Raw genomic sequence first — 20570 nt, 5'->3', positions numbered from 1 at the left:
ATGTAATACCTTATCTCTTATAAACATCAAAGTGATTTGAATAAAAAGAAGCTAACAGTCAATAACCACTCATCCTGCCGAACAAATCCTCTTCCCCAGTTAAAACAACTGAACCAGCCCCAACTCATCTACCCACCCCGGTTCAACCAAGACACAGATAATATCCCATAGCAAAATAGATCCAACCTCAAAATAGACCAGCCATCTAGTTACAAAATAGGCAATCTATTAGCTTTCCTAAGGGCAAATCAACAAGAAGATAATTCAGAGTAAGAGCAGCCTAACCATAGGCTTCCTTAAAAAGGTAGGACTTGATCATTTTCCTACATTTAAAATAATTTGTCTCTGTACAAGACTTGACAATGAGTACTGTTCCAAAAAGCAGGAGCAAGATAACTAAAGACCTTACATCAGGTACAGATTAAATGGGAACTTGTCAAAGAACGGGGTGGCCAACAGAGCCTGTTGAGAAGATCTTAAAGAACCAACCCAAAAGTTGAATTTTATAGGAGTGTCCTTGGATACAACAGGGAGATCTATCTACATCACCAAGAAAAAATGATCTACTTCTTATCACTCTTTGCCTAGCCTTTCAAAAGTCAATGTCAGCCAAATATTTCATGTTAATGATGGGTCATATAGCAACAATAGTTCATGTTACACATCTAGCTCAATTCCATAAGAGGCAGCCTCCTTGGCATTTAAAATTTCAATGGAATCAACATGCACACTCGTTACTGCACAGAATATACTGTATGTCTCCAGACATCTCAGCCACTCCTTAAGATTTTGGACCAAATCAACAAATCTTCAGCTTGGCCAAGCTTTCCATCCACCTCAATAAATAATGACAACAGATTCCTATTAGAATAGGGAGCATATTTCAATTTCATTTATCCTCTAGGGACTTGTTGGGCACAGATATTGCACATCAACCTCCTTGAGTTAATGACTATCTACTATGCTTTGAGAATCCTCAAACCTTGGAAAAGGGGGACAGTGGTTCAAGTCCAGACACAATCAAGTGGCCATTTACTACATAAACAAACAAGGAGGGATAGGTTTGGCAAAACTTTGCTAAGAACATAAGAACATAAGAAAATGCCATACTGGGTCAGACCAAGGGTCCATCAAGCCCAGCATCCTGTTTCCAACAGTGGCCAATCCAGGTCATAAGAACCTGGCAAGTACCCAAAAACTAAGTCTATTCCATGTAACCATTGCTAATGGCAGTGGCTATTCTCTAAGTGAACTTAATAGCAGGTAATGGACTTCTCCTCCAAGAACTTATCCAATCCTTTTTTAAACACAGCTATACTAACTGCACGAACCACATCCTCCGGTAACAAATTCCAGAGTCTAATTGTGCGTTGAGTAAAAAAGAACTTTCTCCGATTAGTTTTAAATGTGCCCCATGCTAACTTCATGGAGTGTCCCCTAGTCTTTCTACTATCTGAAAGAGTAAATAACCGATTCACATCTACCCGTTCTAGACCTCTCATGATTTTAAACACCTCTATCATATCCCCCCTCAGTCGTCTCTTCTCCAAACTGAAAAGTCCTAACCTCTTTAGTCTTTCCTCATAGGGGAGTTGTTCCATTCCCCTTATCATTTTGGTAGCCCTTCTCTGTACCTTCTCCATCGCAATTATAACTTTTTTGAGATGCGGCGACCAGAATTGTACACAGTATTCAAGGTGCGGTCTCACCATGGAGCGATACAGAGGCATTATGACATTTTCCGTTTTATTCATCATTCCTTTTCTAATAATTCCCAACATTCTGTTTGCTTTTTTGACTGCCACAGCACACTCAACTGACGATTTCAATGTGTTATCCACTATGACACCTAGATCTCTTTCTTGGGTTGTAGCACCTAATGTGGAACGCAACATTGTGTAATTATAGCATGGGTTATTTTTCCCTATATGCATCACCTTGCACTTATCCACATTAAATTTCATCTGCCATTTGGATGCCCAATTTTCCAGTCAAAACTTCTCTCAACCTCCAGCCCTGGCTTATCCTCCAGTGCCCCCTTTTGGGTACTCTTACCTCCCGGGGCCACTGGGTCACACTTTGAGCTGGATCTTGGGTATCTGGTCTCCGGTTTGCAGTCACTCCCGTCGCCTCTGGCTTTAGTCCCGGCGCTTGTCAGCGATCCCACTGCTGCCACCACTTGTGACGCTTTGCACCGGTCTGCAAGCGTCTGTTCCTGGAATCAAATCCCTGGTCGAGCGTCTCTGGATACTCCACAATTCCAAATAACAGTTTATTAGCGTTTATCCGGTAAGTCCTCAGGTGGGATTTGAACCCTGTTCTACCTGACTAGAAGGCAGATGCCTTCTCTACTGAGCCACCGCTCAGTTCCTTAACAAGGAGCAGTAGCAAAGTGGCATGCGTATGTATGTGTATACAGCTCCAGAGATGCACGCACAGCCCTTTTATAATCTAACTTACAGTGGGCCTGATGCAATTATGTGCGCTGACTTTTCAGCGCCTGCTTTTTTAATGCATGCATGGCGCCCGCAAGGGGGGCGCCATGCAATATGGAAATTAGGGGGTTGCGCTAGGAAGGAGATGCTAAGGTCGCTTGCGCGACCTTAGCGCCTCCTTCCTAACGTGACCCACCGCAGCTGCCGGTTATGAAGACCGACGCTGGTAAACTCGGCCAGTTATGCTGAGGTTTTTATTGTTTGTTTGTTTTTTAACTGAAGAACTACAGAAAAGCATTTTTTCCTGCTTTTCTGTACTTCTTTTCAATGCGCTCAGCTATTAACACCTGCTCCAGGCAGGCATTAATATCTGAGCGATAAATGTGCGTCTGAGACGCACCTTTATCTTTTTGCATTTGGCGTGAATGAGTAATAGGCTCATTCACATGCATTTGCATGTGATGAGCGCTATCTCATTCTCTCTGCATCGGATGTGCGTTTATATAGGCGCTAAGCCCCCTATTGCATTAGGGGGTGGATTAGCGCCTATTTATCTCTTATCCGACTGGGTTATACACTGCGCTCGGCTGAGCGCAGTGTATTGCATCGGCCCCAGTGTTTAATAAAGGTATGGACAGAGGAACAAGGTGCTGCTTCACAAATGTCTTCAAGAGAAGCAATGAAGTTGCAGTAGCTCTATCTAATTTGCGGAGCTCCCGCTTGGGCCACTTACATGCAAAAATGGCCATTTTTGCACACGCAAGGCTTTTAAAGTCTACCTTTATGGCTTTGAAGAAGCCTCCAGGCGAGACAGCAGTTTTAGCCAAGCAATACTTGAAAGCTTATTTGACTAAATTGCTTCAACTCTCCCTCCAGTTTCTTCATTCTGGGTCATGATTCCTTGCTGCCAAATCAAGAAAAACATTTCCAGTCGCAACCCTTAGTTTGTTTAATCGCAACCTCTATCAACATATCCCATAGCTTAATTACGCATTGAGTGAAAAACATCTTTCTCCATTTTGTTGTAAATCTGCTACTTGCTAGTTTTATGGGCTGGACCCTTGCAAGAGAGCGGGTGGGCATGGGGGAGGAACAGCAAAAGCTGGTCCCCGAGAGAGGGAGAAAGTGGGTGAGGGAAAGCAGAGTCTGGGGCTCTGAAAAAGGGAGGCTGTGAATATGGAAAAGCAGGGGATGAGGCTCAGAGAGAGAGAGAGAGAGAGAGGATATAGGAAAGCAGGGGCTGGGACCCTACAAGAGAAGGTTTTAGGGAGGGAAAGCAGAAGCTGATCCACTGAGAGAGGAAAAGAGTGGGTGAAGGAAAGCAGGGGCTAGGATCCTGAGAGAGAGAGGAAGAAACAAATGGATGCTGGATCTTTATGAGAAGGGTGAATCAGGAAAGAAAGAGAGAATGGAATGGCAGCAGAGATCTGGGGAAAGGAGGCAAGCGTGTAGCTAGAAAATCCCTTCTACGTCTCATCCTGCAGGTTTGGTTCAATTGGAAGTCCAACTCCTGCCAGCGTCTGGATACTTCAATGTTTCAGAAAATGGGAACTTGACTGTAAGTGGTAAGTGTTAATCTCAAACCCTACTTGTGGGAGGAGGTGTCTGTGCTGTGGAGGGTGAGTATTTTTCCTGGCCCAGTCTCATGGGAGGTGTCTGTGATGTACAAACTCAGACTCATTCTTGTCCTATTTCAGGAAAGATCGGTATTCTCGAAGAAAATGGTTTAAAAAATTTTCAGAATCACCTCAGTGTTTCTGTGACTGCGGACGATGATTCTGACACCAACTTCCAGCTTTCAGCGGGAGATGTTTACAAAGAACTGCGTCTGAGAGGTTACGACTATGGGCCCACATTTCAGGGCATTTTAGACTCCAGCATGACAGGTGGGATGATGAGCAGAGTTTTATTTTAATAATTCTTTTAGCAAGTGTTTTAAACCTGCTGCTTTGGCAATGGTCATTATATCATTGTATCGTCAATGAGGATGTATGGCGAGGCATTAACCCCACCATACTCATTGGATTCTCAGTCATGGCCCAAAAAAAGACTTGTCCTTAGCACATAGCTCAAACCATGTGCTTGATGCTTTGACTCTAGCTCAAAGGCGTGTTTGCAGAAATGTATGTTTGTGTTTGAGGAGATCTCTGAACAAATATATTTGAAAGATCTTTGTGGAAAGGGATAGGGAATTGTGAAGACCTCTCCTCCTTCTCTGGATTAATATTAAAGAGTTCCGATACTGCTCAAGAAAAAGGTTACAGGATTTGCTGCAATCTAAAGTGACTCTGAATCTGCAGGACTGAGATTTCATGCCATACTGATGATGAATGTGCCACCTGGCAACCTTATTTGAAATTCAAATATCAGGCCCATATCCTTATACTCATGAGCTGAAAGGTAGTTCTACTTGAATACAATTATTTGGTCTGATTTGATTGCATCTAAATATGTGCCACAAATTTTCATGCTCATGAAAGCTGCAGAATTCAGGTTCAGCACATACAGCAGCAGCAGCAGCAACAATGCAAGCTACATGCGCACACACACACACACACACTGCCCCAGCACAGGACAGGTACAACACAGGCAGCAGCTTTATAAGCTTCCTTCACACACAGAGCCCCACCACAGAACAGGGAAAGTATGGACAGCAGCAGTGCAGACTTCCCTCACACACACACACACACACACACACTCTACACAATAGGTACAACACGGGCAGCAACAATACAAGCTTCCCACATTGCTCTGCCAGTGTGCTTTAACCCTGTTCTGGAGGTGCCCCCTTTTGAAGTAAGTGAGTGATTCATTTTCCATGTTTATGCAATCTTTGTTGTTCTTCTGAAGCTACCAACAGTGAAGTAAACTATTGCCTAGTTGCTTTAGTGATGTGTAAGTTTGTCTACTCAGAAGCAACTCACAAAACCTTTTTTTCAGTCACATCCACCCTGAGCGGTTTTGAACTGGTGACTGGGAGACAAATGGCTCTGTGACCCTGAGCCATCCGGTCCCCTAAGTCCCGATGTATGAAAATTATTTTTTTCACTGCTTTGAGATTAGGACCCAGGCCTCTTTTATCTTCTGTGCAGGAGACAAGGGAACATTGCTGTGGAAGGGGAACTGGGTGATATTTCTTGACACCATGCTGCAAATGGTTGTGTTGGGGCTGACAGGACGCAGCTTGCGTTTGCCAACAAGGATTCGCTCTGTGTGTATTGATCCCATCTGGCAACAGGAACGAATCTGTGTTGATAAAAATAACAAAGAAGGTAAAAGCATCTTCCTTTACCACTAATCGTCCCTGCATCTGGCACTGAGGGGCTTTGTACAGCTTTACTTAGAAGTATGTGTGTCTTTTCTGTTCCAGTTGTGCGTGTTGTTGTTAATCGTTGCTTGGACAATATTGTGGCAGGCGGGGTCCAAATTTCAGGGCTTCATGCAACTGTTGCCCCACGACGCCAACAGCAACAGACTCCACCTATATTGGAGAAATACTCGTTTGTCCCCTACTTTGAACATGAGTGTCTCTCCTCCTGTTCCACACTTCATGCCACCTTGGAGGACTGTAAAGGTGAGAAGATTTCAAGAGTGTCCTGCTTACATATGATGAGGAAATCTGATGGATATGCATGTGCAGCCACTGAGAGACACTGTATACATATGTAGTAAGACAGCAGCCAAGAGAGAGTGTGCATGGGTGTGTAGTACAGTGGCCATTGAGAATGTGCATGTGCGCAGTACAGTGGCTGCCGAGTGTGTACTTGTGTGTGTGGTAGAATTGCTTCCGAGAGAGAGTGTGTGTATATGTGTAGAGTAGAATGGCTGAGTATACACGTGTAGTACAGTGGCCATCGAAATTATGCATGTGCATAGTACAATGGCTGCAGAGAGAGAGTGCGCTTGTGTGTAGTAGAATTGCTGCCAAGAGAGAGAGTGTGTGCATGTGTATAGTAGAATGGCTATCACATATACATGTAGTTCAGTGGCTAGCAAGAGCAATTTTTAATGCGTGTGTAGTACAGTGGCCACTGAGAGTGTGTATGTGTGTACACTGTCTGGTTCTAGTAAGCACATTTGGTCCTTGAAAAGTTTGTATTCTTCTACAGGGATAATGTTGAATTATTTATAATTTTATTGTACATCACCTTGGTTCTTAAAAGGAAGAAAGGCAGTTTATCAAATAAGGTAAAAAAAAACTAATTAGCAAGTCTGAAAAGGTCCCTATGTGGTCTCTAGAGCAAATGCATATTACTGGATAAGTCTTATGTTGGACTAAAAAATGGTATGCTTATGTTCTTAAGTCTCATTTCGTAGTTCATTTTGTATTTGGAAGCACACCCTCCAGAACTGGATGCAATGGGATTGATTTCCAAAGCGTTTACGCACATATGCCCCTATTTTATGTGTGTATGTAGTGCTTTGAAAAACAAGCCAGGGGCAATGCATGTAAAAGTATTCACACATACTTTTACCTGCACCACAAGCAGGTATTTTGAGGACAGAGTTGGGTTGGGGAAAGGTTTTAAACACATCCTTTAGATTTGTTAAAGTATGCATGTAAATCTACGTGCAGAAAGTTACAGCCTTCTCCAAGCAGAGCATAACTTTCTGTGAGTAAATCCCATGTGCGGAACAATCAAACCTATGAATTTTCAAAGTGGGCTTTAAAAATTCTGCATATAGTCTTGTGTAGGCTGTTGGAAAATCACTCTCAAACATGGACAGCATTTAGCGGAGCAGCAAGGTACCTGGATTACTTTGGCTGGGATATTCAGTGGGACACACTGGGTGACTTCGGGTCATGTGGAATCCTGCATTAGGTTTACCTAGGCAAGTTTTTAACTTTGGTAGTGCTCAATATCGGTGCTGCCTGGTTGAATTTAGGTTATGCCCCCAGAACACCCCCACCCTCCACCTTTATCTGGCTAAGTTTTAGCCTGTCATCAGGGCACAAATTTTAAATCTTTGTCCAGTTAATTTACAAGTTACCTGGACAACGCCCTTTTGAATATTGACTTCACCAATGACCTGTGCAGAGGCGTTCTAACCTCCCTTCTATTGCATTTGCTTTTCTAATGGCCAGGGCAGAGAGGAGTTGCTCAAAGTCTTGGATTTCAAAAGTACTGATCCCATTAAAATGGGGAAGTTCCTTAAGGAGTTGCTAACAGGATGGGAGGAAGTAGCTGCGGTTGACGAATAGTAGCATAAATTAAAGATTATAGTAAGGGCAAACACATCTTCCTATCAGGAAAATAAATGAAATTAAAGTAAGAGGAAAATGAAACCATTGTGGTTTTCCAAAGGACTGGCTGAAAAAGTAAAGGGGAACTGATTAGCATTCAAAAAATATAAAGGATCTCAAAAGGAAGAGCACAGGGAAGAATTATTTGAAGCTGAAAGAAGTGGGAAAAAATAGGACAGCAAAGGCAAAAGCAGAAAAAAGATATTTCGTATGGTACAGTGAGGCAATAAGAGTTTTTTTTAGATATGTCAGTGAAAGGAGGAAGAGCAGAAATTAGATTGCAATACAGAGAGAGAAAAGAAGACCTGGGAGTGGGGTCAAGAAAAATGCTGAACACATATTGTTTGGTATTCACTGAAGACATGATTGGGGCTGGACCAGCAATTTTTGTGATAATCCATTTGTATAGCTCATTGGTGAGACCACAATTAAAATATTGCATCCAGTTCTGGAGGCCCTTCTTCCAAAAGGATCTAGATGTGCTGGAGGTGGTCCAGAGCGAGGTGACCAAAATGGTGTATTATATATGAGCCTCCTATGCAGGACAGAGTCAAAAGCTTTGCTGCTAGTTCTCTGGGTTTCCAGCTCAATCAAAACCATTCTCTCTCTCTCTCTCACTCTCTAAATTGGGTGGACAGTTCTCAGGGTTTCCAGCTCAATCAAAACCATTCTCTCTCTCTCTCTCTCTCACTCTCTAAATTGGGTGGACAGTTCTCTGGGTTTCCAGCTCAATCAAAACCATTCTCTCTCTCTCTCTCTCTCTCTCTCTCTCTCACTCTCTCTCTCTAAATTGGGTGGACAGTTCTCTGGGTTTCCAGCTCAATCAAAACCATTCTCTCTCTCTCTCTCTTACACTCTCTAAATTGGGTGGACAGTTCTCTGGGTTTCCAGCTCAATCAAAACCATTCTCTCTCTTTCTCTCTCACTCTCTAAATTGGGTGGACAGTTCTCTGGGTTTCCAGCTCAATCAAAACCATTCTCTCTCTCTCTCACTCTCTCTCTCTAAATTGGGTGGACAGGAATGACTGGATAGGCTGATTGGTCTTTTTCTGTCATCTGTTATGCTATGATGAATCAAAGACACCGGGCTAGCCTATCGTTATTAGTTTTATATAACAATGTCAATTTGTATAGTTCTGCAATCAACAGCAGCTAAATCTGAGCAGAGGAAAGACACGTTTCCTTTTGGCTGCTTGCATGTTGGGAGTTGTTCCCTAAAAAATGGTGCACATACAAGTTTATAAAGGACCTTTTTGGTAATTTGCTGTCTGTTGATCCTGTAGGATTGATCAGGGATTTACAAACCAAAGTGGCCCAACATGGGGTTAAACTGGCAATCCCAGGGCTAAAAGCTGCAGAAAGTGGACCAGTAATGGAATCCTCAGAGAAGAGTCTTCTGTACCTTCTGCATGAGATCTGCCGGCTGGAACTCAATGGAAACTTACAGTCCGAACTGCAGGAGATGGTGAATAGGGAGAAGGAGTGTCTTCGAGAGGATCCCCTCATCAATGGCTTGTTGGACTCTTCCGAGCTAAAAGCCTGTGTGGACACTGCCCTGGAAAACAGAAGCAGTCACAAAATGAAGATTGTGGAGGTGAAGTTTAGCAATCTGTTTTGTGTGATATTCTCCCTTCACGCCGCTATTTGTTTTCTTTCCATGGGACATTTCTCTCCCCAGCTTGCTCCAGTCTGTCTTTCTGATTTAGATTTTTAATTGTCTATGCCATGGGGTGTCTCTTTCATCTCCTTCTGATTGTCCTGTCCTCATTGGGCATCTTCCTTGCTCCCCTGCCTCTGATTTTTCTCTCCCTTCCATCCTTTCATTGCTCCTTCCTCATGGTCTCTTTCCTTTCTTATGCAGGCATTGGCAGGAGATGGGAACCTGTCCTCCCGGATTCTGGCTCTTGTAAACACTCAGCCCATGCTGCAGTTGGAGTACATTGCCACTGACCTCCGAGCAGATGTCCTCCTGGCTCAGCAGAGCCTGCTGAAGGAGACTGGAGTTTCTACTGAGCAGTGGGACCCAGAGACCCCTGCCCCAGGTGCTCTGGCCAGTGCGGACCTGGTGCTATGCAACTGCTCCACAAACTTTCTGCAGAACCCATTGCAGGCTCTGTCCAACATGGCAACCACAATAAAAGAGGGAGGATTTGTTTTACTGCACACTCTTCTCAAGGGGGACACTCTTGGGGAGACTGTGGCCTTCCTTACATCTCAAGACCAGGAACAGAAGCAAGGACTTCTTTCTCAGGTAAGGCAGCTTCTTGTTTAGCCTCTGGGTTGTCCTGTCACTATCCAGAAGATGAAAATTACATGGCCTTTTCCAGTCCTTCTATCCCTTCCCTCCTCTCCTACACCTGTCTGTTGAGCATTATTTTGAAACAAATGAAATCATGGGGCCAAGCATAAAGAATCCTTCATAAATGAAATGTGGCTTAGGTGTTGGAGACCATCTCGGGCAGAAAATTGCTTCTAAAACAAACGTTTCTCCTGCTTGAGTCAATCTCCCACTGAAAACCAGACTTTGGTCTGCACTCCTTGGCAAGAATCTGCCCTACTTAACTTCCCAGCCATTCACTCCGAAAGTGCCCTTTCCATAACTGAACTGGGTGTCTTGGGATATCATTTCATCTTGACGCTTGCTTATCTTATGCCACAGTGATTCTCGACCCCGTCCTCTGTTAACACCTATTCATGCGCGCTCATCTAGATGTCCTGGGAACCCCTCACATAAAGGAATGCCACTTTATTGACTATTTAAGGGGCTTGTGAGGGAGTCTATAGGAAACTCCCTCCAGACTACCTTAAAGGACCGGTACAGCTGTCTCGCCCGGTCCTCCTTAAGATCCAGACTCAGAGGGAATCCTGGATGAAGGGAAGAGCCCTTTACCAGAATGTAAGATCTTAGGGCTAAGCAAGCTCCGGGGAGCAGGCAGAGACCCACTATATGCCACTGCTATTACTGGCATCAGTAGCATGGGATAGACTTAGTGTTTGGGTACTTGCCAGGTACTTGTAGCCTGGATTGGCCACTGTTAGAAACAGGATGCTGGGCTTGGTCTGACCCAGTATGGCAACTTATGTTTTTAAAAGATTCTCCTTCAGTTTGCAGGTCCCTGTTTCCAACAGTGGCCAGTCCAGGATACAAGTACCTGACAAATACTCAAACAGTAAATAAATCCCATATTACTAATGCCAGTAATAAGCAGTAAGCTATTCCTTAAGTCATTTTCATTAATAGCAGTTTATGATCTTCTCCTCCAGGAACTTGTCCAAACCTTGTTTAAACCCAGCTGTGCTAACTGTCTTAACCACATCCTCTGGCAATGAATTTCAGAACTTAATTGTTCATTGAGTATGAGAGAATTTTTCAGATTTGTTTTAAAATCTGCTAACTTCATGACGTGCCCCATAGTCCTTGTATTATTTGAAAGAATAAATAACCAATTCACATTTACCCATTCTAGTCCTCTCATGATTTTATAGACCTCTTACTCCTGGGGAAATTCTGCACAAAAAAATTTAAAATTCTGCGCACAAAAACTTAAAATTCTGCAAAATTCTGCAAACTTTATATTGGTCAAAATAACACAATTTACATGACAGTCTTTAAGTAACTACATTTAAAATTAATACAGAAAAAAGTTATTACTTAAAGATGCAAAATTTTAAATATTTTGAGCAGAATTTCCCTAGAAATTCACTGTAAGAGTGTCCCTTCCACTCACTCTCCCTACTCCCCTGGCCACTTTGCCTTCTCAGGCCCCAACTCCTCCACCCGCCATTATCTCTCCTCTCCATGTCTAGGCTCAACCCCTTCCACTCTATTGCCAGTCCCAGAGTTTGACCCCGTTCTCAGTACTGCCCCTCATACAGGCTCCCTCTATCCCTCCCTCTCTCACACACAGGCTCCCTCTCTCTAATACACATACACACACCCGCATACAGGACCCTCTCTCTTTCATACGCACCCAAACAAGCTCCCTTTCTCTTTCACACATAAATCCTCACACAGGCTACCTATGTCTCTCATGCACCCCTTCACACAGGCTCTGTCTCACACATATACAATCCCTTCACACAGACTAGCACCCTCACTCACACATTCCCTTTTTCATACACACGAGCTCCCAATCTCTCACACACATACACACTCCTTCACAATCTCCTCATATAGGCTCCATCTCTCTGAAACCCACACTCAAGCATCCCCCACCCCCTTCTCTTACCTTCCATGCTCTCTCTCACCCTCCCCTCCCCCACATCCCTCCCCTCATGTAGGCTCCCTCTCTAAAACCCACACTCAAGCATCCCCCCACCCCCCCTTACCAACCATGCTATCATCCTCCCCTCCCCCACACCGCCTTCCCTCTCACACACACATTCTCTCTCACAGCATCCCCCCCCCCACTCAACCTCCCATGCTCTCTCTCACCCTCCCCTCCCCCACACACCCTTCCCCTCATATAGGCTCCCTCTCTCTGAAACCCTTCTCAGCTGTCTCTTTCTCCAAGCTGAACAGCCATCTCTTTAGCTTTTCCTCATAAGGGAGCTGTTCCATCCACTTTATCATTTTGCTCGCCCTTCTCTGAACCTTTTCCAGTGCAGCTATATCTTTTTTTTTGAGAAGCGGCGACCAGAATTGCACACAATACTGAAGGTGCATTCTCGCTATGGAGCAAAACAGAGGCATTATGACATTCTCCGTTTTGCTCAACATTCCCTTCTTAATAGTTCCTAACATTCTATTTGCTTTTTTGACCGCTGTAGCACACTGAGCCAATGATTTCAATGTATTGTTCACTATGACATCCAGATCTTTTTCCTGAGTGGTAACCCCCTATTATGGAACCTAACTTTGTGTAACTACACCGTGTGATGCTTTTCCCTGTATGCGTCACTTTGCACTTGTCCACATTAAATTTCATCTGCTATTTGGATGCCCAGTCTTCCTGTCTCGCAAGGCTCTCCTGCAGTTTATCACAATCCACTTGTGATTTAACAACTCTAAGTAATTTTGTGTCATCTGCAAATTTGATCATCTCACTTGTTGAATCCCTTTCCAGATCATTTTATGAGAGCAAGCGTAATGAGCACCAATTGCACATTGCTTAGAATTTGTGTTTATCTTGGTAGGCAGAGTGGGAGCAGTTGTTTACTCAAGTGTCCTTGGATCTGGTTGCCATGAAGAGATCTTTCTACGGTTCTGTCATCTTCCTGTGTCATCGGCGAGCCCCGGAGAAGACACCAATATTTCTGAGTGTAGAAGACACCAGCTATAAGTGGGTGGAATCTCTGAAGGTAAAATCTTTCAGTCCTAGAAGATGTCACATGGAGGGCAATGTCCAAACCCACTTACCCGGGTAAAGAACCTGTTCTTAGCACTGCCCTTCTCTGCCTGGTTGAAAGCTCATGTGCTTTTCATTGGTGCTTGAGCTTTTAGGAAGGTTAAAAAGAGAGGTTCTCATGGGTGGGTTTAGCTTGGGGGAAGAAAACAGCATGCATATTTTGTATTTTCAAAATTCTGCAAGCTATTTTACTCCCCTCCATTGCTGGGCAACTAGAGGAAGAAAAGTACGCAGGCCCTTTTAGCGTGAGTACTTACGAGGTTTCTCTTTGAAAATTGGCCAGTGTAAAGGACGTGGCAAAAGTACTTCACAATTACATGGACTTTTTGAAAATTGCCTCCATTAGCATCAGTTTTCAAATGCTATGGGCAACTTGCCGGTTTGTGAATACATTTGTTCTTATAGAACTACAAGTACATTTTCAAAGGGAAATGCCTTGTAGGGTTTCCCTTTGGGGACCAAGAGTACTTTTGTATTTGCATTCTTTGTGCCTGCTTTATGAACAAGTGCAATGTGTGCACGTTAATGGGTATCTCTGCATGTACTTTCCTGCAACTGCCCCACCTCTACCTCTTTCCAGTGCAGGCAGAAATATGCCCACTACTACTGCCCGTGTTGAGAGGGACACAAATTTTAGCTATGTTAATCCATATAAAGCGTGCTACTTCTGCCCTTGTTAAGGGAGACACAATTTTTAGCCACCTTAATCTGTATAAAACTAGATCCATTTGGAAATTGACTTCCTTGTGGCTGAACTTTCTGAATTTTTATTCTTAATAATTTACTGTATTTTCTTTTTTTAGAAATCCTGTTGCTGTTTTCATGTAGTCTATTTTTATCACTTTTTTCTGAAAAAAAAGTCACTTATTTGCCTTATCTTTCTGACTGTATATACGGTACATTATCTCCCAAACCATTCAACGTACAGCTACCAAATTTTCAGGATAGATCTATCTATAGAAAAGCTAGAAACCAGATTCATATTTTCCCATATAACTTATGAATCTACGGAAAATGTACAAAAAATAAAATAAAAATAAACCGAAAATCATGAACCTTTGTATGCAAGTTTCTCAACTCACTCAACATCAGTGGACTTCCACCTTATAAATTAGTTTGTAAAATTGGAATGCTTCCATGATGTTTATCTCAATGTCTTATTCACAAAATCTTGTACATAATCTGTCACTTTCATTCCAGATAGGGACTCTTTCCCAGGGTCAGGGCTGATCCTAAGGGACTGCAGGGTGTGAAGTGATCCAGCTCCAGTGGACCCCCCCCACCCAAAATATTAAAGAATGGGGGGGGGGGGGAGAGGGGCCCTGAGATTGAAAAGCTGGGGAGAAGAGGCACTCTAACTTCTGGCTTGGTGCAGATGTCTCTGTGCATGAGTTGCTGCAGCTCCTGCCTCACTGGTGCTCCTGAGGAATGAGCAGTGATGTTAGACATTCAGAGGCAGAGTTACTGCAGCAGCAACACAGAACATTCCAAAGCTCTATTTAGTTTAATAATTTGATATACTGCAGTTTCTTAATAATATAGCAAAGCGGTGTACAATTTAAAATGCATAAATCAATAAATACAAGTTAAATATAAAATAAAAATACAACAATAACAGCATAATGATAATTACAATAAAACCAATTTCAATAGAGCTAGCACAACTACAAAATTAAACCAAAAAGCAAACTTTTTATAAAATATTGGTTAAATATAATGAGCAATAGGAGAAGAATGATAGAAAGACATACATAACAGTTCCTAAAAATCAAAGGCTTGGGTAAAAAAAATATGCCTTAATCCTTTATCAAAATTTGGAGAAATCCGTTTCCTGTCTTAACTGAAAGTTATTTTTCCGACCAGACTTAGCTGGCTAATTTTAGCCAGGAAGCACTGAACATCAGTGCCAGCCATCTAAAATTAAGCTATGCCCCTGGAGTGCCCACATGCCACTTTGTTTTTTTACCCATTTAAAATTTAAATGCTCAGCAGGATGGGAAATTCAGGTATCGTGTTTTGCCCAGGTAACTCAAAAAGTTATCTGAACAAACCCTTTGAATATGGACTTCTATGACTGTACAGCGTCTTGTAAGGTGATTTAAGTCCAGTCCTGAGAGGGCCAACCTTTGTGGGAGGGGAAGAAAACCACTGCATCCAAATTATTTGAGCAAAAAAAAAAAAAAAATCTGATCATGTTACTGTGCTTTGAAAGGAATTTCATTGGCTCCTGGCCATTTTTAGAGTCAAATTTAAAATCCTCATTACTGTTTTTAAATGTTTATGTCAAGGTTCTCCCCACAATCTATTGGAATTCTTACTCTCCGTCAGTCCTAGTCGTGTCTTTCGATTTTCCCAGCTAGATCTGCTTGCCCTTCTTTGAGACAGCTCACCAATCCTCTTTTCTTATATGATGCCATTTTTATGAAATTACCTATTCCTAAAGTTACCCGAATAACTTCAACTGGAAATATTCAGCAGAACTTAACAGGGTAATTGTTTCCCACTCACTAGCCTGCTGAATATTGAACTCCTATTTTTTATAGCACTCTTACAAACTGCTTTGCAGTTCTTTTCTTACCTGTTTGCTTCCTGTTCCTTATTTTGCTTGCTTTTTTTTTTAACTTTTGTTTTGCTTTTTTATGTGTTGCTTTGCTTTCTCTTTCCTGCAGCTTCCTCCTCCCCATGCCTCTGTCCTGCCTCTTTTCCTCCAGCCTCTTCCTTTTCTCCTTCCAGCCTGGCAGAAGGGGTCTGCCTTGGGTCGCTGTAGCCAACAGCTGCAGTTCTCTCTCTGTGGTTTGGCAGCACAGGGCTGTCCCAGGTTGCAGTAGCAGGTGACAGGAGTAAACTTTTAGGGGCTCAGGATGTTTCCATCCTTGAAGCTTGTCAGTTTAGTTTTCAAAACCTATGAGCAATAAAGTTAGAACCTGTAGGTTCCACAGTGTTAATGCCACTTGAAACACAGATGCTGAGATTAAATTGTTATAGAATTGAAGCTGGGAAGCATGGAGCACATTCTGAGGCCTTACGTAATCGGCATTTTAACAGTTGTGAAAAACCACAAATAGGGATGGTATTATATCGGTCCGGAAACCTCCTTCTAAGCATTTAGGAATAAAAGGTGGAAACGCTTGATTTAATGCTCTCCTTGCTTCATTTCCTTGATTAAATCAATATAAGGATCCGTGAACTCTTAGCGCTATACTATCCCTGTTTGTGGGTTTTCATCCATAGTGTATACCGCTCATCGTCTCCACTTCCTAATTGTAATTTAACAGTTGTATCATCTGTAGTTAGTCCTTTAATATTTCTTGCCTTGTACCTAAGTGGCTGGCCGTAATCCATAATTCTCAGTAGGTCATCCTTGTCAGCCATAATATACCCAGACTTAATGGGCTGAGGAACCAGGCGTTATTTGTTAAGTGAGCTGAGTGTTGGGTAGTCCTGTAATACCTCTCAGTTCTGTAGCGCTTCTCAGCATGTGCAGTGCTGTACCAAAACACACAGGAGACACTGTGGAGCCACAGTCTAATCAAGCCAAATATAGGGGCAAAAGAGCCTTCGGGAATTTCATTTATTAAGAAAATGGTTAAAATCAATAAAGCTGTAAGTGAGATAATTGGGGGTTGAGATTTAAAAGGAGCCTCAAAAAGGTGAATTTTTTAGACTGGATTTGAAAAAGGCAAGGTACAGGCAGATGAAAAGTATGGAGTTGGGAGTTGGCAACAGAGGAGAAGGGCATAGGGAGGAGAGACTTGCCTGATGAGTGGAGTTTGAGGGGTGTAGGGAAAGATAAGAGAGGAGAGGTAGTGAGTAGCTGATCAAAGGGAATAAGATGCAGAAGATCTGTGTATCTCGCCCCACCAGGGAATGCCAAGATCCCCCTCCAAGAACCTCACTGACCTTAAAGGGCTTTCTTAGCTATTTTGGAGAACTTTCTGATTTTAATGGAAACCCAAATACACATAAAAGCATTTTCGGGAACTTTCAAAGTGAAGACCTGTGGGACAAAAATGGAGACTTCAGTAAAACATAAGAGACTTGGAAGGGTGTGGATCCCACCCCAAAATAATTCTAGGAAGCCAACCCCTGGGGTCTAGGCTCAAACACTAACATTTTCAGGAAATTGCAGAGAGCAGTGCAGAATATCCATGGCTGTTTTTAACCCCAACCTTCGCATACATTTTTCCAGGAGATCTTGGTCGATTCTTCCGAGCAGCCTGTGTGGCTGGTGGCGACCGGCTGTAAGGACAATGGAATTGTGGGGATGGTAAACTGCCTGCGACAGGAGCCTGGGGGCCACAGGATCAGGTATGGAATCCACTGTTCAGATGATTGAATGATGTAGAACTAACCATCAAAAAGCAGGCCAGACTGAGGGAAACCCTACTGCCAGCCCAGGAACCAGGCTAAAGCCAGAAAGGAAGGTGGCCGCGTGTAATTATGTGGTGCTAGAAAGAAGCTAAGTACTGGAACAACAACAACAAAAAAAAAAGGAATCTGTTGGATTTAGGGGTTGGGGAGGAGAGGGAAAGGGAAAGGGAGGTTAGGGTAGGAGGTAGGGAAGTTCCCTCCCAGTCCGCTCCTTAATTGCAGGCCTGTGGGTATTTGGTTCTCTTTTATAGGTTTTTTATTAGGGAAAACAGTTTGGAGCGGACTGGGAGGGAACTGGGGAAGGCTGCGATGCATCACCGCTCGAATTTGCCAAACTTTACCCCCCCCCCCCCCATGTGCGCGCGGCCTGCCGATTTTATAACATGCATGTGCCGGCGCAAGCATGTTATAAAATCGGCGCATCCATGTGTGCACGCCTTTGAGAATTTCATTTAGAAAATAGTTAATCCAACAAGTCTGTAGTCCAGTAGTCCAAGGAGGAGCAATGAGAGAGTGGTTGAGGTCTTGGTAGTGGATTCAGAAAGGAAGGGATGGATTTTAGTGATATTATACAGGAAGAAGCACCATGTTTTGGCAGTGCTTTGAATGTGTATAGAGAAATGAGCAGAGTTGAAGATTACCCCAAAGGCATTGGCTGAGGGAACTGGGAGGATGACAGTTATCCTCAGAAAGAAAGAAAGGGGGAAGAGGAGAACTGGGTTTAGAGGAAATCGTAAGAACTGAGAAAACGTTCTGTCTTAGCCATGTTAAGTATAAGGTGGTGGTAAGACATCCAGGCAGCAATGTCAAACAAGCAGGCTGAGATTTGGGATTTAATTCCTAATGAAAAGTCTGGTGAAAGAGAGGTAGATCTGGGAGTCATCAGCATAAGGATTTTAGTAAAAGACATGAGAGGAGATCATGACACCACAGGAGTGAGTATAGAGAGAGAAAAGAAGAGGTCCAAGGGTAGAGCCCTGAGGCACACTGATTGATCGGTGGGTAGTGGTGGATCCACCAGAGGACACACTAAAATTGTGATGGGAGAAAAAAAGAAGATGACTAAGATAGAATGGAGCCCTGAGCTCTGAATGAGTGTAGAATATCAAGGAATTTAAGTGGTGATCAGCAGTGTCATAAGCAACACAGAGGTCAAGGAAGATGAGAATATTCTTGTAGTCTATTGTCTGGTACAGGAATATGCTTGCAATATTGCAATATGATTTTTCCCTTGGCCTCTTGAACTCTTCTTTCACACTGGGCCATTGCCACTGTGAGGAATCTCAGTGGTGGCTTGCACATCCAGCCCTGCCTATCACATTTAGGATACCACCATTGCTGGCCCATGGAGGTTCTTCTTCTCTTCTTGCCTGTCTCCATCAGCTTATTGGTGATGGGAAAAAAAAAAAAAAGATCCCTGCTCATCCCTACCATTGGTCATTTGGGAGGAATGAAAGGGAAAAAGGGAGAGCTAAGGTAGGGATGATACAGAAGTAGCAGGTTGAGGAATTTGGGGATAAAGAAGAAATAAGGTGAAAGGGAGAGGTTATGCGAACTAGGTGGTGAAGGAAAGAGAAGATGAGGTAGGGAAGGAATTAGGGCCAGGCTAAGGAGGAGGGGGAAAAAATAGCATGAGCAAGGGGAAAGCACAATGAAGAACATAGCATAAGAGGGAGTAAGTGTTTCATTTTGGCGAGGATTATCTGTTTTGTTTTGAAATAGCTTCTTGTCTTTGTCAGGGCTATAGTGGTGGCTCTCCATGGCCTAGTAGCAGGGCTGAGCCAGTCCACAGCCACTGGTTTCTGTTCTCCATGGCGCAGCAGCAGGGAACCAGTTCAGGCTGTAGTAGCAGTTTCTGTTCTCCGTGATACAGCGGCAAGGAGCTAAGTCAGGCTGCAGTGCTGGCTTCTGTTCTCCGCAGCCCGACAGCAGTGGGCTGAGCTCAGCCACGGAGGTGGCTGCTTCTCCTCTACTCAGCAGGTTGAAATTGCTAGGCAGCAGAGCAACCAGGCATCTGGTAATTTGCACCTAAATCATGACCTATTCATCTCCCAAAGGGAGCAGATATATCAATGGACTAGCCAAGTACACAAACCACCACAGCTCTTAAAGCTACCGAGGCATTATCAGAAACATCAGAGGTAAGACTGATTTAGTTCAAGCGGAAGTATGCCTCAATAAGAAAGTGATTGAGGAGTGAGGGAGATGTAGAGAAGAACTGAAGAAACCTGAAAGATAAACTGTAAAGAGAGAGCAAACAAGAATAAAGTTACGAAAGCAGATGGAAATATAGCAATTAAGACTAGTGGCTATCTTAATTAATGTCCCTTAATTGCAGTACTGCAGCCTCTGTTTTCCTCTTCAGATTTAGCTCAGCCCATCCTCTTATTCCTTTCAGACCTTGCCTAGTAGCTCCACAACCATGGACGTCCCTCACTGTCCACTATCAGTGCCTTCTAGGAGATCAATCAAAAACACTCATGCACCATTAGAGATCAATTTTCTGCCTTGCTTTCCACATTCTCAGTAGCAAAGTCAGATTATTATTCTTCATTTATCTCACAGTCCACTGGATATACACAGTGTTTGTTTTGGCTTTTTTATTCTCCTTTTTCTCCCCTCTCTCCCTTGCACTGAACTTTCTACCACTTCTTTCTTAATATAATCGTCCTTATCTATTCTTTCATTTTTCCAGGTTCTGCTGATTTCTCCATGACCACATTTTTTTCCAAGGGGAAATTTTCATGCAGAAAAAGCAAGTACAACCTCTGCATGTAATTTTTCCTGGGCCTTAATCAAAGCCAAAGCTTGTGTGGGATTTTTGCTTTGATTATTGCCCCCATAAATATATAACCACAGTTTTCTGTCTTTCTAAAACTCTCAAGCTTCCAAACCCCTCCATTCCACCTTGTGTTCGGTCCCCTCCATCAAATCTGTCTTATATCATGCCTAGCTGTCTTTTCCTTCATCCTTTTTCTCCTTGATGTTTCCATAATGTTTGACACAGTTGATCATCCCGTATGTCTTCGAAAACCTTGCTATATCTTATTGTGCCTTTGAGTGGCTTTCTTCCTGTCCACCTGATTGGTGTTTCACTGTTCTTGTCAGTGATTTCTCATCTGCTTCATTCCCTCCCTTACTGTTTGGTGGTTCCCAGGCCTCCATTTTAGG

At 43.2% G+C, this 20570-nt stretch overlaps 1 protein-coding gene across 2 annotated transcripts in view; it reads left to right on the top strand.

Annotated features, from left to right (window-relative positions):
* Positions 1-20570, top strand: part of FASN (fatty acid synthase) — a 108740-nt gene that overhangs the window by 51855 nt on the left and 36315 nt on the right. For both annotated transcript variants that reach the window (XM_029599026.1, XM_029599027.1), the window contains exons 18-25: positions 3920-4000; positions 4133-4321; positions 5528-5707; positions 5806-6009; positions 8964-9274; positions 9542-9931; positions 12817-12981; positions 17218-17336. In XM_029599026.1, coding sequence (XP_029454886.1) covers positions 3920-4000; positions 4133-4321; positions 5528-5707; positions 5806-6009; positions 8964-9274; positions 9542-9931; positions 12817-12981; positions 17218-17336 — 1639 coding nt within the window. The remainder of the gene's footprint in view (positions 1-3919; positions 4001-4132; positions 4322-5527; positions 5708-5805; positions 6010-8963; positions 9275-9541; positions 9932-12816; positions 12982-17217; positions 17337-20570) is intronic.

This window comes from Rhinatrema bivittatum, chromosome 4, assembly GCF_901001135.1.
Source record: "Rhinatrema bivittatum chromosome 4, aRhiBiv1.1, whole genome shotgun sequence".
NCBI classification, from domain to species: Eukaryota; Metazoa; Chordata; class Amphibia; order Gymnophiona; family Rhinatrematidae; genus Rhinatrema; species Rhinatrema bivittatum.
Note: the sequence above shows the minus strand (reverse complement) of the source record. Positions and strands in the feature narration are given on the sequence as shown.